The sequence below is a fragment of the Pygocentrus nattereri genome, chromosome 15 (assembly GCF_015220715.1).
Source record: "Pygocentrus nattereri isolate fPygNat1 chromosome 15, fPygNat1.pri, whole genome shotgun sequence".
NCBI classification, from domain to species: Eukaryota; Metazoa; Chordata; class Actinopteri; order Characiformes; family Serrasalmidae; genus Pygocentrus; species Pygocentrus nattereri.
The window spans coordinates 10764013-10790938 of record NC_051225.1 but is presented as its reverse complement, the minus strand read 5'-3'; the positions used below and the strand labels follow the sequence as shown (position 1 = coordinate 10790938).

At 39.6% G+C, this 26926-nt stretch overlaps 1 protein-coding gene across 4 annotated transcripts in view; it reads left to right on the top strand.

The window, feature by feature from the left end:
- Positions 1-1169: 1169 nt before the first annotated feature.
- The window catches only part of csnk1g1 (casein kinase 1, gamma 1), a 55296-nt gene continuing 29539 nt past the window's right edge, over positions 1170-26926 (top strand). The window contains exons 1-4 of one of the 4 annotated variants that reach the window (XM_017709792.2): positions 1170-1370; positions 6281-6625; positions 9962-10002; positions 12402-12471. In XM_017709792.2, coding sequence (XP_017565281.1) covers positions 6445-6625; positions 9962-10002; positions 12402-12471 — 292 coding nt within the window. In that variant the 5' untranslated portion in view covers positions 1170-1370; positions 6281-6444. The remainder of the gene's footprint in view (positions 1371-6280; positions 6626-9961; positions 10003-12401; positions 12472-26926) is intronic. The other 3 variants (XM_017709793.2, XM_017709790.2, XM_017709791.2) reach the window with 3 other exon arrangements.

The following is a 26926-nucleotide window of genomic DNA, read 5'->3' as shown; positions in this document are numbered from 1 at the left end:
AATTGTAACATTGTGTGCAAATTTAATTCTTACACAAAAGAACAGGATGTTTTACTTTTAAATGAGAGAAAAAACAGTGCGATTCACTAGTAGGATAAAAATAAATGAATTAGAATTCAGTAGTATGATGAAATCTGCCATGTGATGGACTGCCGACTTATCCAGGGTGTATACTGTCTTCTGCCCAATGACTGTGGGATAGGCTGCAGCTCCCCCCATTACCCAGAAGGATAACCGGATTAGGAAATGTGTGTACCGGATTAGGAAATGTGTCTACTTGATCATTAAAATGTAATCATAGTAAATTAAAGACACATAAAAATTGGATCTTGGTAAAATTGTAAAGTAATAAAATTAGTAAAAACAAACTAGGAAAATTCATTAATTCTTTGTGAGAACTAATGCCTTCTGATAAAATTTGGCTTTGGTCATGTTAGAATGGCAGATAATATGTATACAGAGCTTGTTAGTTTTTCCCCTCTTCCCACACACACACACACACACACACACACACACACATATATATATATATATATATATACAGTACTGTGTGAAAGTTACCTCAGCAGTGAGTTTATCACAATGTACATTACTTTGTACATAAAAACAATAAAAAGTAACAAGAATTTCTTGGGTCCATATTTTTCCTTGACACCCTCACAGCCACCACAGAGACTTGTTAATGTCATCAATTACAATTAATTAATATTCTAAAAAATTTGTTTATTCAAATATTAACACATTTCTCAGCAAATAAACACACATTACACAAATAAATAGATTTTGAAAATGTGTCTTGGGTGCCTAAGACTTTCGCACAGTAATATATATATATATATATATATATATACATATATATATATATATATATATATATATATATATATATATATATATATATATATATATATAAACAAAAGGCATATGTGAGAATAAAAACTACTATAAATATGAAGGTATGTACGCAGTTATGTATATGTACGTTGATACATATGTGCATATCTAAATAATTATACATGCATGTGCGTATGTATGTATAGTATTTTTTATTTTAATGTGTGTTTTATTTATTTAAAACACATTAAATACATTTTCCTTAATGTTCTGTAAATTACAGGCCCGAGCTCATAACCGAAGGACCTTTATTTTGAATCCCCAGTGAGCGCTGCCGACCGGAACGCAATCTCGTTAGCGCTGGTTCACATTACTTGGAAGAACACTAAAAGAAAGGAGGAAAAGAAGCAGCAGGGAATATATTGTTTTGTATTCAGGGGCCCACATACGTCCAGCTAACCCGCTGAAACGCGAGAAAGAGCGGTGAAAAGGGCTGTAAGCCGGACGGCGTCAGCGGCTCTCGCAGCACCGTGGAAGTAAGTCGCTTTATCCCAGCTCTCTGACGAGCTGTTGGGTCGCTAGCTAGCAGGCTAATAACGGCTTCGTTGAGCTGCTAGCCTTAGTTAACTCCTCACTGACAAGCCTGTATTCCACAAGTTATACGTAGCTAATTTAATAACTCCAAAATAGCCTCTCCTTTAGATACTGCGCTGAACCTGACGGCATATATAAGCTGTCATTTAACGTTAAGGTGTCTTTAAGTGTCGAATGCGTTAGTAACGTAAACGTACTCCGCTAATGTTGGCTAGCTAATTAGCCGAAAGGTGTACTATTCGACTTTCTTTAGCTTCATAACAGGACATCGTTCATCGTTCTGTCGTGATGAAGCAATTGTGTTCGTTGGCCAGCTAGAATCACCAGAAAGCAAAGTGGTACATTATTTGTGCTTTCTTCCTTAAACGGTGAAACGCTCGTACTAGCCCGCAGTAGAATGGACAGCTAACGTTACACCCGTTCAGTGTGCTCAGAGGCTTTTGTCCTCACTGAGGCATCATTAAGACAACAAGACACAGGGCTTAACTACCGTTAGCTCCGTCTGTTGACTGTCAGCTGCCCAGAAGCCACACAGGGTGCTGTTAACTACTGAAACACTATCGTTTTAATTCCATATTATTCGTTGGTGAGACGTTCTAGTTGTAATCGGTACATTAGTTCGTTTGTTTTAAGCAAGCCGGACAACATTAAAGGGAAACTCCACCGATTTTTCAAAATTCCGGCATAATCACATGGTTAACGTGTCGAGAAAATTATTAGGACCGTTTTAGTTTGAAAAGCTCCGTTGTAGAGAAACGTAGAGAGTCAGAATTGATCACATTGGTGATGATAGGAACCAGATGTTCACCTCCAAAAGCTCCATCACAGACAGTTCTTTCTTAGGGTTAAATAGGCTAGAAATGCTCAACCTGATGTCTGAGACGTTGCTTTATGATAATTTCGTGATAAAGTTTTGGGTCTAAAACGTTTTTTATCAGGTAATGTTATCCATTCATGGTGGAAGGATACAAGAAGGGTGTTCAAAGTAGTCCCCAGAGAAAACTTTTTTTAGATTGACTATTATTTCACCATCAGCAACATTACATATAAAAACTGACATGTGTAAGTTCACTGGTGGTTTTGGATAGTAAATAAAATGGCTTTATTTGTGTTGTAGACGTAGTGACCCCTGGTTGTCACCACCACTGTAAAGGTGTTTAATTCCTGCAGATGAAGTGTTTCACATCAATCTGAATGACTATATTTACATCTCAAACACTGAATTATACAGAAACAGAACACCCTACATGAAAATTTACAATAGATCGTTAAACTGTTGGGGTGGCACGGTGGCGTGGTGGGTAGCGCTGTCACCTCACAGCAAGGAGGGCCTAGGTTCGATTCCCCTGCCGGGTGACCGGGGTCCTCTCTGTGTGGAGTTTGCATGTTCTCCTTGTGTCTGCGTGGGTTTCCTCCGGGTTCTCCAGTTTCCTCCCACAGTCCAAAGACATGCAGTCAGGCCAATTAGACATGCTAAATTGCCCCTAGGTGTGAGTGTGTGAGTGACTGTCTGTGTCTGTCTGTCTGCCCGCCCTGCGATGGACTGGCGACCTGTCCAGAGTGTATCCTCCTTTTGCCCGAACACTGCTGGGATAGGCTCCAGCACCCCCCTGCGACCCTGCCGGAGAAGCGGCTTAGAAAATGGATGGATGGATAGTTAAAGTGTTTTTTTTTAGTAGTTTAAATTGTTTGTTGAAGTTGTAAGAGATCTGTTTACTCTGTTGTGGACTGCCTAAGATATGCCTGTGAATTTTCTTTTGGCTGCTGTATTATAATGAATCGGCTGAATGAAGTGGCTTCTGCGTGTTTCATTCTCCGTTCCAGCCGTTTGTTGTCATAACAGACCTAATAAAGATGACTGTTTTTACTAGCTTGTTTTAGCAGTGAACTCTATGAGTGAGGAATTAGGGCACTGCCAAGCCTTTGTAATGTTTTTGTGTCAACTCCATTTTTTTTTTTTTTTTTTTTTTTTTTTTTAATTTATTCCACAACTCAATCTAATGATTGTAACTGCTTTGTAGTTCAACACTTGAGCTCCACATGTATTCTGGCTATCACAGGGAGTGTGTAAGTTGTATTTATTTCTAAACAGGCCTTTCTAATACATTCTCTCTTTTGGTGAACTGTTCTTTCAGAAGGCAGCTGGCATCTTAGATCATTATCGTTTGAGCTTGCTTTGCAGATGTCTGCAGGTTTGCATCTAGAATGCATTGATCATGAACATGATCTTATCAGTGAACACAAGTTCGATGACTTTACTGTAAGAAAAAAAAAATCACCAGGATTGGATGTTTTCATGTCTCTGCCTTATAGTATGCTTCATCCAGTCTGGTTGGAATTCTGCTCTAGAGGAAGAATCTACAGTAATTTAATGATATGCTAATTGTTTTTCTTTGAAATGCATCTTATTTTGGTTAACGTTTTTATACAACAGTTCCAGCCACACAAGCTGATTGGTTGAGAGGCGTTCTAACTATGCTGATATTTCGCCATAACATCACAGGTTTTTCACGGACACTGTATCACTCCACTAAGACGTTGTTGCTAAGCAACCAACTTGACAGCTGTACGAGATGCTCAGGCCATTTGAACGTTTTTACTTCTTACTTTGCTACAAACAGAAAATGGATACTTTTAAGATCACATTTGGCCGACAGCTGATTTGTTCCGACTCTGAAGATGAGACCACACTAAATTCCTAAACTGGCATCACCACTGAGCAGCTTATCAGTCGGCAGCTGTGACCAAAGAACGGCTACACAATCGAATCAGCCAGAAATGTACCGAATACCGTGTGATAAACATGTGGTCTGATCTTCAGAGTCTGACCAACTCGGACTGAGCCATAGAACTGCCGCAATAAGAGATTCTGAGTTTACTGTAGGGAGCTGGAGAATAAACTGGCTGTGCAGCGAGTGAGTGGAGCTTGTTACTCTGACAGTAACAAGCTGCTTGTTAAGGAACTGTAATTTGGTGGAAGGAACTGCGAACATTAAAACATATTAAATGCTGCATTCACTGCTCAGTTTATTCATTACTTACTTTAGTTATTTAACTGTTGTATAAACGTTATAGAACACTTGGGGTCATTTTCCTATTGCGTATAACATCACGGCTGTGATGATGTACGGCGACCAAATCATAGCCGTGATGTTATTTAAGCAATAGAACACGAGAGGGAATGCTTTATTGTGAAATAACATCATGCCTGTGATCTGGCTGTCGTAGATCATCACAGCTGTGATGTACACGATAACACACAACCTGGAGTGTTCTACTGCTTTTATACAACAGTTAAATAAATAAAGCAAGAAATTAAACGCTTCTCAACCAGTCAGCTTGCATGGCCAGAACTGTTGCATAATAATGATTAACACCGGCAAAAGTGTCCACATACGTTTGAGGGCCACAGTGTGTATGTATGTGTCAGCGTTTAACCAAAACACATTAAAGCTTCTGTAGAGAAACTGTATTTTGTCGTCCCGTTTTTGCATGTAGAGGTAGATGATGTAGACATCTGGTCTTGCATGTTCTCTGAAGCTTGATTATGCTGAAGCACCCACCCCCATGGTTTCTTTCCGTACTGAGGGGTCACAGGGAAGTAGTCGGTTGCTCGCAGTGTCGCTGTTGGAATCTGTCACCAATGCCTGGCTTCCTCCTGAGCTAATCTTTTCTGTAAAGGTTAATGACTTCAGGTCAGACTTTTAATGGCTCCAATGTGGAGCACAGGTATTCCACTGATGGTGATTGTGAATCTAGAACAATTCTAGGAGTCCAAAGTATTCTTTTGTCCTTAAACTCATGAAAACTTGAAATACCCCATGCCTTCACTGGGAATGATGTACTAGGGTTGATTAATTGGAGGATGAGGATACAAGAAGCCGTATATTTGACTTTTTTAAGCATCTATATCAGTTGCTTTAAATCAGCTTTACCTTGTTTTTTTGTAATTCTGCATATTGCTGTGTGGCCTAACTTATTCGGTTGGCAGAATGTCAGACTCAGTTTTGTTGAGAAATTATCTATTTATGGGTCCTAACTCTGTGTCCCTCCCTCCTGTGAGACGCCCTTGTGGGTCTTGGCGTTTTGTAGTCGTGTACTGTGTAGGGCTTTATGTAACTAGAGCTCTTCAGCACTGCCCTCCAGAGTAACTGATTCTTTGATGCAGAGCTTTGTGCAAGCGATGGAATTCAGTGTCTGTGAACAAGTCACTACAACTCTGAGTTTGCTGGACAGGCCTGCTCTCTGAAGCAAGTGATCTTTTATGCCAGTTCATGACTGGATCATTGCATAATTGCAGATCTAAGTTTATCCTTTTTTAAGATTATTTTTGTTTTTGAAAATGATCCAGATTTGAAATGTAGGAATATTTTTGTGAATTGTTCTGTGGAAAGAAAGGTGTGAAAATGAATATAAACATTTTCAATGGATGTCCCTGGGGATTATAGGAATGCACAATGATATTGTCGTAATTGGTATTGGCAGATTAAAAAAAATCTGTTTTTAAAAATGATTTCAGTAATATAATTTCCTATATTTGAGGCATTTTTATTTTGCACTGAAAGAGTATTGCTTTTGTAACCCTCTATAAATGAATGTATTATTCTCTGTAATGCTAATTTACTACAACACATTTTTTGTAAAAGACTTATTTAAAAGAAAATCATGATTATTATGCAGATTGCCAAAAAAAATCATTGCTGATTCAGCAAGAACTTAAATTTTAAGATTTTTTCTAAATTGAGTATTTAAGTTTGTAGTAGTATTTAAGTAATCATAGCAGCCTTGATAAGTAATTGTTGAGATGAACTTTATTTAATTCTTATTATTTCTCTGTGTGCCCCCCCCCCAGTGTGGGTGTCTACAGGGGTCCTACCTTCCGCCTGGCAGCAGTGACGGGCACAGCGACAGTGGTGCCAACACACAGCCATCTCATGAGCTTTCTGTCAGCCTGAGCTGTCTGCTGTGGGCCCGGGCCTGGTTTCTCTGGATCTCTGCATCCCCAGTGCTGCAGTTATGGATCACCCAAGAGAGAAAGAGGGCGAGAGGCCAGCTAGAAGCAGTAAAGTAGCCCAGGTGCGGAGCGGACACACGCGGCCCTCCAGTTCTTCCACATCATCTGGTGTGCTCATGGTAGGACCAAACTTTCGTGTGGGAAAGAAGATTGGCTGTGGAAACTTTGGAGAGCTAAAACTCGGTAAGAGAACAACAAACGAGTAATTTCTGCATGAAAAAAGTGAATCTAGGCCTGTTTTCTGCCTGATAATATTTGTTGTGATCATACAGACAGATTATACGGTTTCATAAAGAAAACATGTGTTGCAGCTGTGTTTGTGTGTTAGTCCAAGGAAGACCTGCTATGAATTTGAACTGAATTTATTATGCAGTTTACAACATACAGATGTAGTAATTGACTTACTAATGGTTAGTTCATTTAGTAGTCTGTATTTGTGTTAGATTGATCCATTTATGTGTGTAAAAAAAAAAAAAAAGGCTAAACTAACCAGGTAAAATTAATTCAGTGTGATTTTGCTCAGGAAGTTTAAAAGTCTGTTATGTCACCATTTCAGATACAGAGATTGTTAGCGTGATGTTTGATAGCAAAACAGTATTTTATTATGTAGTTATGTACTAAAGTTTGTGGACACCTGCTCGTCCAATATTTCTTTCAAAGTCAAGGGTATCAAAAAGGAGTTTATCCCCATTTGCTGCAACAACTGTCTCTACTCTTCAGGGAAGGCTATACACTAAATGTTGGAACATTGCTGTGAGAATTTGATTGCATCCAGCAGTGGGAGCTCTAGAGAGATCAGGTTTTGATGTTGGATGATGAGTTTTGGATCATAAATGCCACTCCAATTTATCCCAAAGGCATTGATTGGTGCTCCGTCACTCTAGAGAGCGCACGTCCACTGCTCCTCAGCTCAGTGCTGGGGACTTCATACCACTCTAGCCTACTCTTGGCATTGGACATGGTGACCTTAGGTTGCTTCAAAACATCCTGTTCTATTGTCACTCCTTTTCTATGGAGACTGTAGAAGCTGTGTCTGCATTTGAACTTCTATGTCAACAGTGAGTGCGTCTTGATGCGGCTGAATTCATTGATAAGAAGGGGTGTCCACAAACTTTTGGACATAGTGTATGTATAATCAACATGATATTAATCAGAGTAAAACTATTATAAATAAAACTATTAATATAGTTTTTTTCACCAGTGTTTATCATATTTAAGAGGGCTATAGCTATGTAAGAGTGCAGGGAACAGGTGTGCAAAAGGGAATTAACTTTGAACAATAGTAATAGCAGTATGTGCATTTAAAAGCTATTGGAGCACTGATGGGAATTCTGAGCCAGTGCCGATATCCTATATTTTTCCATCTATGTGTCTTTTGATGTGTATATCAGTGCCAGTGTATTTAGTGTTGTGTACAAGTCAGAGACCACCCTTTTGTTTTTCATTTCCAGTCAAAATGGCCAATGAGTACAAATTTTTCAGCATCAGATAAAAGCAGGAAATGCTAAAGCTTCCAACACTAATTCAAATATCACATCCGTCAATATTGGATTTGTATACTCTTTACTCTTTGCACTCTGCTGCCATTTGAGCTCTACTATCCTTCTAGTCTTAAAACCAACCAGTCCCAGCTGTTTTCCCACCCAACTGAGCTGTTCACACTCACTGACATTGTGTTCCCCTTCAGATACTAATATTCACACAACACAAGCAACTACCCAGACGTGCCTTTTTTCTCATATGCAAAATGGAAGAAAATATTTCTGAGGAGCTTAAATGTTAGATGATCCACAGGTTTCCACACCTGCCATTAAAAGATACTGTATGCTAATGCCAAAACTGGCACCATTTGACAGACAGGAGAAAATCAAGCTGTACTTTTGCGTCAGAAAAAAGTCCATAGGTGTTTCTGTCCATCCTTCTACTGTGAGAAGGCAATTCAACACTACATAAAAAAGAAGATTTGGGCATTTGAGATGTGGAGTAAGGTTTTGTACTGATGAGTGTAAATTTGTAACTGGGAATGCAACCAACTTCTAAGACTGAAGTTTTTAGGTGTTTTCAAGAAATGTTTCTGTAGGTTTCTTTAAAAACTGAAATGAAAAAGAATGGTTGCTGTAATAAAGGCAAAGTATGGGCACTCGTTTAATAATAATCTGGATAGATAGATAGATCCACCTTTTTACCATTGCTCAGTACAAGTTTGCAATAGTGCAAAACAGACAGTGCAAATGTGCAAGAACAGGCATAAATATAATGTATTAATGAAATACACTGATCAGGCATAACAACAACTTGTTTCTACGCTCATTGGCAATTTTATCAGCTCCACTTACTCTAAAGGTGCACTTTGTAGTTCTACAGTTACAGACTGTAGTCCATCTGTTACTCATACTTTGTTACCCAACGTTGTTGGCTGGATATTTTTGGTTGGTTGGTATTCTCCAGCAGTGACACTGAGGTGTTTAAAAACTCCAGCAGCACTGCTGTGTCTGATCCACTCAGACCAGCGCAACACACACTAACACACCACCATGTCTGTACACACACTAACACACCACCATGTCTGTACACACACACACACACACACACACACACACACACACACACACACACACACAAATATATATATATATATATATATATATATATATATATATATATATATATATATATATATATATATATATATATATATATATATATATATATATATAACAAATTCAACCTTATGTCTGAAAACGCAGAGCTACTGAAGTGTTCATGACTGTGAGAACAGCATAATTCTCCCAGCAGAGATGATTATGAAGGTTATCTGTGTAAAATCATTACTCATTTTTGTTGTCTGTAATGGGCTCTTTTTTCTATAATATAATAGTTCTAATAAGATATGTTTAATGTAGTTTTGGGTCTTTTTATTAATCACTGCTTTTGGACAGTTACTGCTAATTATAATAAGTAATAAGCTCTGTCAAACCGATTGATGGTATACAAAACTGGTAATTAGCTTGTGCATGGAATTTTTCCTTTGGACCTCACATTAGTCAGTAGTCTAGTTTAACTTTAAATATCAGTCTTTTTAATAGGCCTTGATAAAGAGAGATATGAATAAGGCAGTGGATTTCAGAGACAGATCTGTTACTTCAAACATGGATAAGCATTTAAGAAGAAGAGTCAAGGACCTTTTACGGAGCTTTATGCTGAACAGGACTGAGGTTGGAAGATGGCTCAGTCTCAGTTGCTGCCTCTCCGCATGTATGGAATGCATTTCTGTTTGACTGTGCTTTCTCAGTGTAGGGATCCTGTTCAGGCCAATGTTGTTTTCATTTCAGTTTGTTTTTTCCCCCCTTTGGGTATTTTGTCCTGGTTTGGCTCTGCATCATACAGGTCTGGCCTAAAGCAGAAAGTGTTTTGGTTGCATGGTCAGAGTTTCTAACTTCAAAGTGGTCTTGAAGTCGAAATCTCTAATTAGAGTGAATGCTAGTACTCGACTCATGACCAAACATTCTTCTTTTTCAGGGAAGAACCTCTACACGAATGAGTATGTCGCTATCAAGTTGGTATGTATATCACAGTTTCTGTTTTTGACATGTTTATGTGAAGTATGTGACTGTAGCCATGAACAAGACAACAAGAAAGCCATTTTTGCGAATGAAACGCAGAGAAGCTCTGCACAGCCGCAGAAAAGCTCTGCACAGCCGCATCAAATTAAATCACTAGGTGCCGTTGCCCTCTGTCTCCAAGCTTGCGTATCTCAAAACCCAGTGCACGCTGATGTGAGCACTGATGCTGGCTTGTTAAATCCATCACTGCAGATCTAGACTGGATCGTGTAGAACCAGAAATGAATCACCTGCTTGTACAATAAGCTAGATGGTGCTTTTATTTGTATGACATATTGCAGTGAAAAAATACCTGTGAAAGTGCACATGCGGGCACTGCCCCTGTGAGGCTTTGTGATTCTGTTCCAGTCCTCCACTCCAGGCTTTTCTAGGCTCTCAGTCTTGGGCTCCTGTCCATGCATACCTCTTGACCCACCTTGGAGACAAAAGGAGCAGCCAGCTGGTTGCTCTGCTACCGGATTGGCATTCTAATATTGCTGTATTGAGGCCATTTTTTTTACTTATGTTAGTTTTATAAGGTTTAAAATGAAAATCTCACCTAGTCTTGTTACTTCTAGACATTTTCAGAGATATTTAGTCTGACAGCTTTGCCTGCTTACTGCTTGTCCTCACTTCCAAATGATAGACACCATTTTGAAAAGGTGTTTATAATTTAATAGTAGCTGTATAAGTCTCTGAATTCTAAGGCTGCGCTTGATGGACATCAGTCCAACATGTTCCTCTAGTTGTATGTTGCAGGGGATATAATATAGTCATCACTTTTTAAGCATTTTTTTGCAGGCTTAATAGCTCAGGATAGAGCAGTTTTTGAGCTGTGCAAGTGGGATTTATAATTGACTTATTAGCTGAACGGTGAAGTTACTCGTTCTCCATGCAGGAGAGCAGGGTTTAAGCCCAATGCAGGGGCTTCTGATGCTGCATTTCTACAGTCTAATAATGTCTAATAATGTCACATAATCACAGATTAGGAATATATTCACAGCACCATAAAATTTCACATCTCACCCCATTGATTAGATTGTTTTGATATGATTCAGAGTTTTCTAGAAAATACACAAATGTGACGAAGACAAGCAAAATGAAAACAGGCTTGACCAAATTGGCCTACACTTTGTTGAATAATGTTCTAGTTGCTTCTAAGGTTCTATGGTTAGTGCTTCCAGGTTGATGCACCATAGTGTACTAAGATTCAGACGGAATCTCATAATCTACATTCAGACTTGGTAAAAGAGGCTCAGATCAGATTTGCTGATTCAGTCCAATTATCTTTTTAATGTGATCTATATCTTGCATCAGTGATCAGGCTCCTGCACTGACCTGCATGAACCACCCAGCATGCTTATCCAGCGCAAACAGCTGTTTTCTTAAAAATTCACATGGCATCAGAATCTGCTGCTTTGAATGTGGGGGACAAACAGTAGAAAGTTGTATGACCTTCCTGAGCATACTTTACTAAAAAGAATAAGAAAAAAAATATATTGTATTTCTGTGCTTATTTTAATTGTAGAAGCTGGTGAAGCAGGAAAATAAAAGGAATCGAACTCTGTGCCAAAAAGTGAATGTGATTAGCAACTATTCAGAAGTCTAGTTAGTCTGGTTAGTTGTTCACTTGTCTTACTTGTTCTCTAAAAGGAAGATACAAAGCATAACAGCACTTTGAACAGGCATTTTGATGATGTTTCTGAAGGAGTTGCAGGGCAGAAATAATGCAGAATTACAGTGGTGATTGTCTAGATGGACATCATATCAAATTCCACTCTGTCTATTCAGACAGAGGTTGCAGTGCAGTGTATCGGGTGCATATTGTATTTCAATGCCACATTTGGAATAAGCCCAAATTGAAACTGTTTGAATTAGATCAGATTTTTTTAGTTTGGCATACAAGAAGTCAAGTGTGTCTTATATGAAGAAAAAGATCACATTTGGGCCCCTTTTCACTGCATTGTGAATGTAGTCTTGGGGACAGAGGGTTCTGTAAATGCGTACGCTGTATAAGCTAAATTGTGTTTAGATGCCAGTGTATGATCAATAAAGTAGCTTCTTGAAGCACATTATGTTTAGGAGTGCAGACTGAGGCCTTTGATGTTAAACAATAGCTTGTGGAAGTGCTGGCATAGATGTGCCAACTGTGACCTTGAAAAACACTCTTGTCAATGGTTTTGGACCTTGAGTGCCTAAATTCCATGTCCAGTGAGGAAGTCTATGGTATTGTTTTTGGCTGCACAGACTAGGTTTAAATTGGGGTTGAGCTATTTATTGTTCAGTATTGTAGAATGGACTGTTTGCTTCCGGTATGATCTGCTTCTAATTGTTCTCTTTCAACCTTCAACATTAAAGGAACCTGTGAAATCCAGGGCCCCACAGCTACATTTGGAGTACCGGTTCTACAAGACATTAGGGAGCACAGGTAAGACTGAATGCTGTTTATTGCCCTTTTCGTTCTTTTTGTTTATTTATTCATCACATCTGTAACCACTTCAATGTTTAGGTGGACTCGTAGTGTATTTAGCCATGTTTCCGTAAACATTCTTGGAAAGTTGCAAGCTGTGAGATTAAAAATATTTTTGGGCTATTTGCTGCCCCGTAGCTTGATTTGATGAGACTTAGTGATTTAAAAAGTCTTTATGTATTGTAATTTCCTGTTTAAAAAGAAAAACTGTTAGCTTGCTTTATCAATAATAAAAAAAAAAAAAAGTTTCACGTTTCCATCTCTCAGTTCGTGTAAACTGTATGGCCAAAAGTAAGTGGACACCTGACCATCACACATGTATGAGTGTATTGAACATCCTTCTCCAAAACCATGCTATTATGCTATTTCTGTTATTATGGAGCCCAACCTTTGCGGCTATTACAGACTCCACTCTTCTGGAAAGGCTTTCCATAAGTTTTTGGAGTGCGTCTGTGGGTATTTGTGCCCTTTCAGTCAAAAGAGAATTTGTGAGGTCAGGCGTTGATGTTGGAAGAGAAATCCTGGCTTGCTGTTGACTTTCCAGTTCATCCCAAAGGTCTTCCGCTGGGTTGAAGTCTGGGCTCTGTGCATTCCGCTGAAGTTCCTCCATGTCAAACTGTGTTATAGACATCGCTTTTTTGTGCACAGGGGCTCGGCCATGCTGGAACAGGAAATGGCCTTGCCCACATTGTTGCCACAGAGTTGGAAGCATATAATTGTACATTTAAAATGTCTTTTTATGTTGTAACATTAACATCACCCTTCACTGGAATGTGGGGCTTGAGCCCAAACACTCAAAAACAACTTCAGACCATTATCCCTCCTCTACCAAACTTTACTGTTGCCACTATGCATTCTGGTAGGTAGTGCAGCAGGTGGCCAAACAGTGAAGTGTGATTAGTCACTCCAGAGAACCTGTTTCCACTGCTCCAGAAACCAGTGACTATGTGCTGTACACCAATTCAGCCAATGCTCAGCATTACACGTAGTGACAAACTGACGTTTGTATGCAGCAGGTCAGCCCTGGAAACCCATTTCATGAAGGTCCCAACAATTGTTGTGCTGATGTGGAGTCAGTCTGGAACTCTGTAGTGTGTGCAACAGAGGATAGATGATGGATAGGTGATGCTACATGCTTCAGCAGTCGGAAGCCTGTGGTGGTTCCCTGGTTCGTGGCTGAACTGTTGTTGTTTTTAAATGCTCCCAATTGACAATAATTGCTCTTACAATTGACCGGTGCAAATTCAGCAAGGCAGACGTTTCATGGATGGACTTGTGGCATGGGTAGCATCCTATGAAAGTGCCATGTTTTAAGTCCCTGAGTTCTTCATTACGGCCCATTCTTCTGCCAGCGTTTGTCTCTGAAGATTAAATGGTCATGTGCTTGATTTTATACATGTTTATGAGAGACCATTAGGAGGGGTGTCCATGGTGAGGCAGTATTCTGCTGTTCTCTTTGTTACCATGTGTGTAGTTTGCAGTATCCATTGGCTCATGGTTGAAGCATCTTGACACGGGGCTTTTATTTTTCTCATGTGAAGTTGAAAAATGTGTTGCATTTGCTCAGTAGGTTTCTGTTGCATTGAGTGGATAATCTATTGAGTGTTGCATTCAACAGATGCTGATCTGTTGCTCTTGTATCTCGTTGAAGGCTTTACTTGTGTATACTGTATACATGAAATACAATATTGGAGGAAATTAAATCTGTGCATGTACTAATGAAACAGGAATCTATAAGTGCTTTAGTCATCAGTGAACACACTGGCTTGGTCAAGCTCTGCACTGCGGTAGAAGCAGTAGGCTATAAAGTGTCCTAGCGATTTTAATGTTGGGGGCTGACTCTGTCAGCCATGGTTTCTCATTCGGCATGGAGGTAGGTGAAGAGATGCATTTCCTTCCTGACAGGGCTGAGATGTCCTGATTGGTCTGCTGTGGTGCTGCTGATGGCATTGTCTCGGCAAGTTGTGATGCCAGATAAGTGACCAGCATGTGACGGATGGCCCTTTTGTTTTCTCCAGGAGCTGCTGCAGCCTTCAATCTTTTCGCCCTGCTCTTTAATCCAGGAAGTAGCGGCTCGGGCGTCACAGGCTCAGCTCGCTGACAGGGTTTCCCTGGTGACACCATGCAAATCCTCTCTCTCCCCTGTGGATCTCGACTGAGCTGTGCTGGCAGCCTGAGGCATGCCGCCTTTTTAAAGTGCACTCGCTCTTCGACACCTTTTGAGTTCAGATTTTACATTCTTTCATACAGTATTACAGCTGATGAGGATCAAATAGCCTTTTTGTTGTTTTTTTACGCAGCCAGGAAAGGGAAGAGGAGAGCTTATAGTTTTAGATTATGTTAACGCCTGAACAATATGGACTGCTGCAATAATACTACTCAATATTGCGATTACAATATATCTTACAAAATAAACACGTTGGTGAATCTTGGCTTTGTGACAATTACTACATAATTACCTGTTTGTAATTATTTGATCTGATCACAGCTGATGACTGTTACTCTTCACATTTGTTATCCATTAGTCTTATTTTTACATTGCAACAAACAATTTATTTTATTAGCTGGCTTGAGGCAAATTCATTTAAATGAATAAAAGCAGAGAATGTGTTCATTGAGACGTGTCATGGGTATTGTGACTCACAGCTGCCTTCTGCTGTTCTTGCGTTTGTTTATTTGAGATCAAGCTGTTTCTTCAGGTAGAAGCCACTAAAGGAAAAATGGCTATTCAGCCATTTTGGCCACTTTAGGCTTTATGTTAAAGCAACACTCAGGCCGAATTGAAAATGTTTACACCACATACAGGAATAGTTACATTTAAATCTAAATTTCCTTGTTTAAATGCTGGGAAATCCCCTTCTTATGTAACTTGGAGGTGGAAATTAATTTTGAAAGGCAAAAAGTGCTTTAGAGTGTTTTTGTTTTGTGTTTTTTTTCCCCCCACAAGCTGGTTTTTCACTTCAGTTATTCATTCAACAAAGAAAAAAGTTTAATAAATATTTGAAGTAAGTGCTACACCATAAAAGCTAGCTAAGACCACATATGTATTTATTAGGCTTAGATCAGTAGCTAGCAGTTAGGTTTGCTTTATTGTTGTAGGAGAATTCTCTGTGTTTTGTGATCCATTTTCATTTTGCATGTTGGGTATTTTCATGAGAGAATGTTTATGGATAGAAACATGAATGAAAGTGAAGAGGCTAATGGAGGCTAACAGATAACAAAATAAATGCTAGTTTTGCACAGAAATAAGAATTTCTGACTGAACTTTGTGGCTACAAAATGTGCCTATGGAATCCAGCCTTGTTAACAACGAAACATTTGGTCATCCTAGACGATGAATTTCATTGTTTTAAGATATGGTTTACGCTTTGACTCGGTCGTTTGTGAATAATTTTTTTTTATCATTCCAAGGCAAGAGGCTATAAATAGCATTGTTGTGCTAATAAGGTCTTTCCTATCTGTTTGAGTTGTTTTGGTGCATTCTGTTTATCAGGATGTTGTTTTTGAGTGATAAAAGCTTTAGGTGTTGTCCTGCCTCTTGGTAGTTGGGATGAAAGGTTATAAATCACTTGTCTAACGTCCCTTGTAGTAATCAAAAGTGGTTCCTTGTGGTCGATGGTCCTTTTCGATCTTTTTATTTATTTATTTATTTATTTATTTATTTATTTGCCTTGTGACATTTCAATATAAATCAGCTGTCTTTCTTAAAAAAACTATTAAATTAGTGATTACAACTAATAAGTTATCCCCTGCTAAAATTTCACAATGGTGACAGGCTGGGTGAATCGTTCATAAAGAACATTTTGCATATATAATTTTTTTTGGCTCATTTGTAGCATCTGAAGTTGGTCTGGATGCTCACTGTACACAAATCGCTGTTGTCAGAACAAAACCTTGTATCTCCAAAATGATAGCTTTACAGGAGAAAATAAAAAACAACTTTACTTTTAATGTCAACAGAACCAGAATTTTTTCTAAGTCATTTTGAGACGTTTCTTTTGGTTCATTCATCGTGAAATTAACACACCATGTAAAGGCCAATAGGTACTTTTAAATTGGGTCAAAAACTGAAAAACAATAAAAAGAGATACAAGGCTTTGTTCCGACAACAGCGAAATAGTGATTTGTTATCAGTTTAGCCAAAGACTTCAACGTGAATACGAAAATCTTGATAACAATTAGCAGTGTATTTTGACAGCAGTCAGGCACATTTCACTGAGCATTATCACCTAAATACTACAATACTGGCCTAATAAACAGCTTTCAGTAATAAAGATCAGGTGTAAACCAATAGTATGTTGCTCCTCATTTAAAATTACAGAAGCTAATCTGTGGTTACAGGTGCGTGTAAGGTTAGTAATGTGGTGCACTAAGTCTAGTTCAGGAGTTGGTGTCTTTCTTAGGCCAGCTCGGTGAGGTAAAGGGTAGCTGCATCCATCTGAGCACCATTTCATCAATAATTCAGTGCATAGCACTGTGTATGCACCACCCTGGAGTCTGTAGTAGGCTGAATACACCTGCCTTTTAAGATGTTGGCCTATATACAGCATTAAATCTCAAACAAATACTTCATAGGCTCATACAAATTAAGTCTTTTTAAGCTCTGTACTAAATTTTCAGCAGGCCTTTGCTCTTGACCACAAATTAAGTCTTATTTTCTGCAGTAAATGTCATTGCTCTGCTGGCAAGCAACCTTTTTAAATGTTTAATTTTCTTTTGTTTACAAAATGTATCTATGGCTTCAGTCTATATGAGTCTTGGATCACAGTGTGTCGCCTAGTTCTCATTGCCGAGCAGCTGCACTACAGCAGGGTTTCTTATGCCCAGACATAGTTACTGTGTCAGTGATGAATCAGCACTACTGGAAAGGCGGTATTCTGACCAAGAGCATTTCCAGGAGTCCGGGATGCCCTCTTAAAGCTGTTATCATGGGGGATCTAAAAAGAGTCAACTGACTGAACTTCAGCTACAGATGTCCGTCTTTTTTTTTTTTTTTTTTTTGCTTTTCTGGCTGTTGATGTTATTTGAAGCCTTTGTTGTTTTGATATTAAAAGCTACTATTAATTCATTTAAAGCTATTACCAAAAGAGGCTGTTGTGTAAACTGTTGATGGAAAATGAACTGTAGTCTTGTTTGTTAACATAAAAAAGATAATAGAATCCCTTTGTTTGGCTTGCTTGGAGTGATTTGGGGAAGACAATTATATACTTGGTTTTCAACTCTCCTAAGCTGCAGCTGATCAGCCAAGACACTTTTAGGTTTTTAAAATGTTTAACTTTAGTGCTTGAGGTAAACGTTGCTAACACAAGAAATAAATAGACAATTTTTTTCTGTATTTCCTCAAAACTGTCTAGGTTCTCATTGAGGTCACACATTGAGGTGGTTTAACAGTGTTTTCACATAGTTCATTTTAAAAGAATCAGAGTTCTGTTAAAGTGAACCAGGAAGGGAACCAACTGCAGATGACCTGGGTTTTTTTTTTTTAAACAATGTAAGTGAACTATAAAGCGGCCTCGGTTTTCTTTCTGGTCCTTTGGGATCTCAGACCGCGTTTTTTTCAGACCACAACTTCAGTAGAACTCTGACCCCTTTCACAGCACTCACAGTGTGCACAGCGCTCACCAAGTGGGCAGCGTTCTCTGATCAATCCAACCTGTCAGATGACTAGAGGAACCACCATACCCGCTTCCTGCTCTCCTATTTTGACTCAAACGTCCTAATGTTTGAGTCTCAGCAGTGCAAAATTATGATTAATATCAAGTTGGATTGACATTAACGCCACATGAACTCTGGCTGTTCAGACTGAGTCACAGAGCCACAGATCGGATACTTATCGGATTTCAGTACCACATATGAAAGCATCTTGAATTGGAATTGAAAATGTCAAATTCAGTGTGGTGGGTTTTTTTTTTTTGCTGGTTACGCTGACACACAGATGACAGATCTGTGTCTCATACTGAGAAAGAGACTGGATTTTGTCCACTTTTATTCGCTGTGTAAGCGTAGCTTTTGTGTACACACACATCACACAGACATATGGTTGGTCTTTAATTCCAAACTGAATATAATTGTATAAGTATCTATTTTTTTTAACCAGAAATGATAGAAATCAGGAATGTGGTCTGGGGTCCATGTGCCCATGATGTTTGTGTGTATTTAACAGTTCATTATTTTTCTAAGAAGTCCCTTTACTTTGAATAAGAAATATATTGAAAGCAATGTTTTTTAATAATTAATATTTTAATTCAAAACAACAGCTTTGAAATCATTTTGGTACAGTGGCTTATACTGGAGAGAATGGTGTTTCTGTCATTGCCACTTTGGGCACAGAATGTCTGCTATAGCAATTCGTAATTTTGGAGGATGAGGCACGAAACCTCTCACGATTACAGTGTAACATCACGTCACACGACAACTGTGGCTCTTCATCTAGCTTTAAGAAGAAGCTAGCTTACTATTCTCAGTATGGACATTATAGTAGAGGCTGCGAAGAAACTGATGATGTTGTTGGAGGAAGTGAGGAAGAGATAAAGAGAAAGTGGGGCAAGAGTAAATCTCCGACTGGTTCTTACTCGTTAGCGAGAGCTGAGAGATAAATGGATACAAGCCAGTCTTACGGCCAATGGTAAAACAACAGAAATCTGACAGCAGTGTACATCTCTGCAAGTGTTATTTCTAAAAGATTGTAATGCAGGCTGTAACCTTATCTGTGCCATCCCTGTCCCAGAGTTTTGTAGTTTTTCTGGAGGCTGAGTCATCTTACCCCACTCTCACTTCTAGGCTAGCCTTCTTCTCAGGCTAGGATGCATAGAAATAAATTCATCTCATGGGAGAAGGCTTGGTCAGATTTTGTGATGCCAAATAAGCCGCGCTCGAGTAGTCCCGCGCTCGAGTAGTCCCGCGCTCGAGTCCCGCGCTCGAGTAGTCCCGCGCTCGAGTCCCTATATTTACAACCATCAGACACTTCTGGAATTTGGTAAATATGAGTTATTTATGCTAACACACCCCAGCTACTGACAGTTGAGGACCAGATGTCAAGATTCCTGTGTCGTCTGAAGCAGCTGAGTGAGGGTGGCCAAGCAGACGGTGTGAGAGGAAACAGAAGTGCAACTAGTTTGTATTGCTCACATACGTTGAAAAGAAACTGGACAACAAATTGGAAAATTGGACAGGACTGAGACTGATTTTACAGTGACTGCTGCATTTTTACTTACACTTAAAACATGATTGAAGCATCACTGCCTTACATCACAGCCACTCAGCAAACAGGTAAACCTTACTGTGTTTTGCGCTGTACGTTGCATTATCTGTGCTATTGTGGGCCACATCTGTGTCAAGGTTAAGAGAAAACTAGCCTATCCCAGCAGTCTTCGGGCGGAAGGCAGGATACACTCTGGACAGGTCGCCAGTCCATCGCAGGGCGGGCAGACAGACAGACACAGACAGTCACTCACACACTCACACCTAGGGGCAATTTAGCATGTTCAATTGGCCTGAGTGCATGTCTTTGGACTGTGGGAGGAAACCGGAGAACCCAGAGGAAACCCACGCAGACACAGGGAGAACATGCAAACTCCACACAGAGAGGACCCTGATCACCCGGCCGGGGAATCGAACCTAGGCCGTCCTTGCTGCGAGGCGTCAGCGCTACCCACCGTGCCGCCCAAGAGAAAACTCATACCTTTTAAAAAGAATTTCAACTGTTATACAGGATAAACAGGTATTCCACCCACTACTAGAGTAAGTCCTGCGGTGTCCAAAAATTGGATGGCAGTCATGTGTTATGACTACAATCATGATTAGGTAGAATTGTAGATGTGTGGATTATATTAGACTGAATCATTCCCAAAGCGAAGGCCTACTGTTTAGGCAATTTAATTTGCGATTACTTTGATTCATTGCTTGCATTGTCTCCTTTGTTGCTAGTCAGTTAATTTCCACAAGCAACTTGTCAGTCATACAGTGGCTGTTCTGGGTTGTGTGAATTATTTTTTTTTCCCCTTTCCTCAACTGTAAATACTCTGACTTAGTGCAGCATTCTTGTTGATGGCAAGCGAGAAATGTTGGCAGCACCCTCATGATTTATGTGGAGTCAGCATATTATTAGGTCGTATCAGGACATGTCTGCGTCCCAGTACGGATTAAAGAAATATCAGAAATACTTGAGTACAGGTAGTGACGCTTTATCTGGACTGTTCTGGGTTCAGATGTTTACCCAAACATCTGTGAATGTGATTACCATTAGCCTTAAGCTTTGCTGTGAAAGTCTTAATGGAGAGTTTTTTTTTTTTTTAATAAGAGAACCTTTTTCTTGCCAATAAAGAACGTCGAGCAACTGCATGTCACTTTTTCTTTTCAAGATTCATGGCTAATTTGATCATTCTGACATGATCAAGAAGGCAAGTCATATCCTGCTCCAGCTTCTAATGGCACACACCAGCCATATAGGTGCAGTTGAATGTTCATGTTTGAAACCATCAGGGCAGACGCAGCATCTCTTGGACACATGTATAGTCAGCCCAACATATGGCAGCACTTTGTGGTGAGAAGGCCAGTGTGAGCACAATATAGCATTTGTATGAAGACTTTTACAGCATCTCTGGTGAAGAACAGAGAAATAAAAGTTCTGGGAAACAAAAGACATTAAATAGGTTTATTGTGTGGAAAAGCCAACACAGATCATTTACAGATTCCTTGCACAAGCCATTTGTGTGAAAACATTTTCATTTATGAATAGGTAATGCAGGTTCATTATATTTGTCCAGTGCTTGTTGTAAAACTGAGTTTGCCTGAATGTCACTAGCTGTGAACAGTAACATGTGGCAGGGGACTTATTAACTTATTAAACACTTGTTATTAGACACTCATGCAGCATGTAGGGGAGAGAGGGGCACTTTATTTTTTGCTCAACAATTTTCAAAAATGTTTTAGAAAGATTATTGCCAACCTACACGTCTCGGCAGAAAATGAGAATGTAAACTTTGTTTTGATTACTTTCCAATTGTGAACAGTTCAGCTGAAAATCGCATGAGTACTGATGATACAACTTGCTCCACAGGAAGGACAAGTTTTATACAGACTGAAAGGCTGGTTGTAACATTAGCTAGGCTATGTTTTAATAAGTTGGTTCATGCACAATTAATTGTCATTTTATATTGTTTTGACAAGACAAGCTTTTCAGTCTAAATATATAAAAAATATCTGTATCATAGTAAACATTTTACATTTACCTGACGTTCTTATCCAGAGCAACTTACAGTTTGATTATTTTACACAGGTAGGCCAAGGTGGTGGTAGGAGTCTTGCCCAAGGACTCTTATTGGTATAGAGTAGGGTGCTTGCTCTAGTGGTGGATTGAACCCCAGTCTACAGAGTAGAAGGCAGAGGTGTTAACCACTACACTACAGTACACCAACCAAGAGATAAGAATAAAGATAAAAATGTAAAAATCTAATTTGGCAAATGTATGTTTCGCATAGTTCTACACATCTTCAACTATAGCACATATTTGATTAATCTGTGAATAAAAAAAATGGGAAAAGGGAACTGTTTTGAAACAACGAGGGCACATACACTTATTGTGTTCTTGTGGGGTTGAGTTAGTTGTAGCATTGCTAAAACTTAGCCCACCATGTGGTAGCCTGACTAGCTCTGACTGTGGGTTATTCATATGCTCCAAAATTAAGTTATGGCATGAAACTGTCACTAAGATGGAACCCCCAAGGGGAACATCCAAGTAATTTCGGTGAGGCAACATGACTATACCATATTCCACTGAAATGTTTTATTGACTCCACACACCCAGTGTCATTTCCAGACTTTATTTTATTGTTCTGTTTTAAAACAGTTTGTCAAAAGATACAGATATGAACTTATTATGTGGAAAAGCTTATTTAAGGTTCACAGTTGGACCTTAAAACCACCGTTGTACATTTTGAGGGAACATTTTACATTTACATTGTTCCTTGATGAATGCTAAATGTATCCATACAGTACCTTTATTTCTAACCATGTAGATGTGAATTCAGTTAACAAAAAACTGCAAAACGTTGCTTTCATGGTACACAAACAAGGTTTCAAATCTTGTACATGTATATTCACCACCAATGTACACTCTCAGAAAACATTTACAATGTCACTGGGGTGGAACCGTCAAGGGTACATCTTGGTACCTTTTAGTTAGGGAACCTAACTACCATAATCCACTGAAATGATATTTACTAAGTTATATTGACTCCACACTCCTCGTCTTGTCTCCAGGCCTTTTGTTTTATTGTTCTGTTTTAAAACATTAGGTTATGAAGAGGTACAAATATGTACTTTACTCACTTTATTTGCTCAATTTGACCTTAAAACCACTGTTGTACCTTTTTGAGGGTAGATTTACCTTGATTATTGTACCTTTTATGAACAAAAAATGAACCTTCACAGAACCTTTTATTTCTAACCGTGTACTGCGATTTTAAGAACATGCATTCAGAACATAACTTTAAAGATGTTGGTTTTTTTTGGTAAAATAGGATCTGCACTTGCCTAATCAAGACTGGTCTAGACTACTGTGGTCTGTGTTTAGAAAATGTGGTGTTCAGCATTATTTAACATGGTCATTTATTCAAGGAATAGGTTTTATATGCATCTTAGATACCATCACCTCAAACATTAAAAACTTAACTGAAAATGTTTTCATGGAAGTGAGACCCACACTCAGGCAGAAGATGTCCTTAAAACAGTTCCAAATGCTTTTCCCACAGTAGAGAATGTGTAGCTTTGGAACGCTGCACTAGCAGGTGTAGGAGATGTGGATGTGATTCTGGCGTCCTCAGGATGTGCTTCCTTCTCCAGCCATCGAGCTGTTCTGAGAGGGCACCCCTCCCCCAGCCTAGACTTCTGCTGCTAAACCCAACAAAAGGGAGTGTTCCTGTTCTTCCTCCTCAATCTCCGTTGATCCCTGGACCCAATGCAAAGCTTTAGCCTGATGTCCCATCTCTGTCAGCTGGTCCTCCAAGAGCTGCATATAGATGATTGTGCAAACTTATGAATTGGGCTCAGAAGAGTCATCCACAGGAGGGATAAATGTATGTGAAGGCGGGGTAGACTACTGCTGGGTGGCTTCCTCTGGACCCACTGCAGGGGCTCCATGCTCATGCTTTATGGATAAAGGTGGGGGATGGGTTAGGGGAGGCCCAGATCTTTCTCTCTGGATATTCCCTTCCTTTCCTCCTTACTCAGCACTTATAGGGTGGCAAGTCTAGATGGATTATAATGTGAGCATCTGTTTTTGGGGGGTGGGTGTTCGGGTGTTGGCATGTTTTGCTTCTTTACTGGATGCTCAGTTTGCCAGAATGCAGTAATACTCTGAACTCAAAAGCAAAGCTGTGTTTATACAATAATGAAATCTGTTTACATAACATGGATTACTGGTGAGCTTGATGTTTCATTCAAGCTCACTGAGCTCAATAGTTGTTCTCATCTCCCTGTGCTTTAAAGGTGTTGAGCAGTAGACAGCAGTGTTGGCAGCTGTCAATAAAAAAGTGCTCAAAATAATAAAATAATCCAGTGTTTTTGGCAGCTGAATGCTCTGTAAAATGTTTAAAATCAAATTACGTGAACCAATAAAAATAAAAGCACAGAGCATAGCAGGAAGCCATGTCCTAGCCAACTTATACAACTTATTTCTGTCACAAATAAAGCATTCTAAGCATGAATGAATACTTTACCAGTTTTACCTGCACTTTCAAAGAAGATTAGCCTTGCAGTCAAATTTGGGTTTATGAGTCAACATCAGTGTTGCTTTCCAGTGCTGGAAGGAGCCAGGATGGTTCAAGGCCATGAAGAGTGATGTCGACTTTGCTCTATGCCTCCTAGGCAGACAGCTGTTTTGAATAGCACCTTTTGATTTTAAACTCTGCAGCTGACATAGCTAAGTAGTTAGCATTAATCTTGTTAGCTGACCAATGTGTTTGAATTTGGCCACAAACTATGGTGGCTGTGGCACTTGCTAAAAGCATTAGCAGCACTCCAGTTGGATGCAGGGCTGTGATGTTCATTAGTCAGTTTCATGTGGACTGTTGTTGTCTAACAGATGCGCTGTGTGAAAGTCCGTTCATGTAATTTCACTTGTGACAATCAATTACAGCTCAGCGCCAGGTATTCTAAGCAAGGCAACATGTACGCATGTGTTTTGGGGAGCACTGAAAGGAGCGTAGTGTCAGCTAATGTCTATCAAAGTTGCAGAGTATGCCTTGAAGTGCCGTCTGTGCCTTTGGCGGTTCTGTATCGTTCTCCTGCTGATCATGCTCCTTCTTTCTTGGAAGGAAAATGATTCACGTGTCTGAAGCATGGACCATGTTTCTAATTTCAGTTAAACACAAAGAATCTGCCCTAATTCCCCTAGACAGTTTCCTGGGGCTTTGCCTAAGTGTGGTAAGCACTTTGATGAAGACTACCCCTGCTGACATGCCCAGACATGATTCTGTGAGAGCCCAGCTCAGGCTTATTTTTAGCTGCATTATTCACTTCTCACTGTTGCTGTAATGTCATTCTGCTTGCTATTTAGACGATCTCTATCTGTTTAGGGGACATCACATTCGACTGCGTGATTCAACATTACTAGAGATAAGAAAACAACCTTTTACCAGTCCTCTGACGGCATGAGAGGGGAAGTGAAACGGGAGAGTGTCTGTTCTGAACAATAGATAAAGCCTTTAATGGTCCGTTGGGGCTCTCAGAAAACATTCCTTTCTCATAAAGGTAAAATGGAATCTGCTGTGTGCTAATGTAAGCTCGCAGTCGGTGAGGGGAGGATGTTATTGGTGATTAGTCATCTTTCCCTGCACCCACTCAGCTGAGGGTGTGATCAGTCCATTTCTTCTCGGTCTCTCCCTCTGTTTCTATGTTGTCACATGTTTGAACTTACGACTCTTATCAGCACAAAAGGGGAGGGACTCCACACTGGTCTTGCAATGGAAAATCCACATATTAGCCCAGTTTAACAACATTGTTGTTATGGTCATGTGTCTTGCAGTATTTACACTCGAAATAAATAATGGTCGTAAAGAGGAGAAAGTTGAATGTCACAGCTTGGGACTTTCCACTTTTAATATATGCTCCACAGGCATGAGAAGGAAAGCTGGAAATCAAAATAGTATGACACACGGGTCTTTAAAATTCTGTAAGGTCCACTTTGAGAAAATATCCTCAAGCAAAGGTCCAGAATATCATAATGTCTAACTTGCATTGTGATTCAGTGCCATATACTGCATAGCAACATCTTATGTAATCAACAACTGAATCAACTAAAGTACAATACAGTCATATTTCAGGAATATTTGTCAGTTTTCTCTTTTTAGATCACACCATGTGAAATAACTTCCCTCTGAGTCACTCCGACTTTTGTTTTTCACTTCATTGCTCCCCTGTGTGTCGCTCACTCAGTACTCGTCGTAATGCACAGATCTGATTGGCTGAGTATGAATTAATGCGATTGGTTTGTGAGTCTTCTGGGCCACTAAAGCCGTATCGTAAAGGCTAGGAAACGATTACACATCGTTTTTCCGTTATAGGTTTAGGTCCGCATAGGACAGCGTCTGGGTCCAGACTCGGACCGTGGTCTGCCTGTTAGTGGCCTCTGGTGTGACGAAACAGAAACCTTTTTTTTTTTCTTCATGTTCAGTGGGAGCTTTCAGTAAGAGGCTGACGCTGAGAAGGAGAGGCTTGTTGACCGCTCATCCCCATGATGCAACTTGGCCCCTTTCTCCTTTTTGCACCCTGCCAGTGCCAGGCCAGGCTGTGGACAGGCATGTTCCACACATTAGAGCTTAAATATTTGTCTGAACCTAACAGGATTCGGATGTTTGTGGATTCAAAGATCAGCATCAGCACTCACTCTATCACTGTGTTTGCTGCTGCATCCCTTTCAGTGTTAGGGACAATCCCAAACTACTTAGTCAAAATTTATTTGGAAGTTTACCAAAGTTATTTTACATACAGTTAGTGAAATAATTCTGTCACTGGGAGAGGCTTGCCAGTGTAACCTGCATTTAATCTTGCTAATTGTAGTTGTGGTGCACTGAGGTGCACAAGGCCAACATTTGCCGACATGGTTGGCAATGTGGAAGTAAAACAGGATGCACAGATTAGGTGCTGTGAATTGTGAGTTTGACATAAATAACTTGACCTAGGCAAGTACATGTGCACCAAACCTGTACGTGTTAGGCCTTCTCACAAGTCTATGTTACATATCCATGTTTTCATTGAACCTGCAGAGTTAAATGAAAATATGGATATGAGCAAAGATGGATTTTGGCTGAAAACAAAGTAAGACTGCAGAGTTACCTTTTCAGGTGACAGCACTGGTATTGCAAAAAAAAAAAAAATTTTTTTTATATATATACATAGCTGCAAATCGGATACG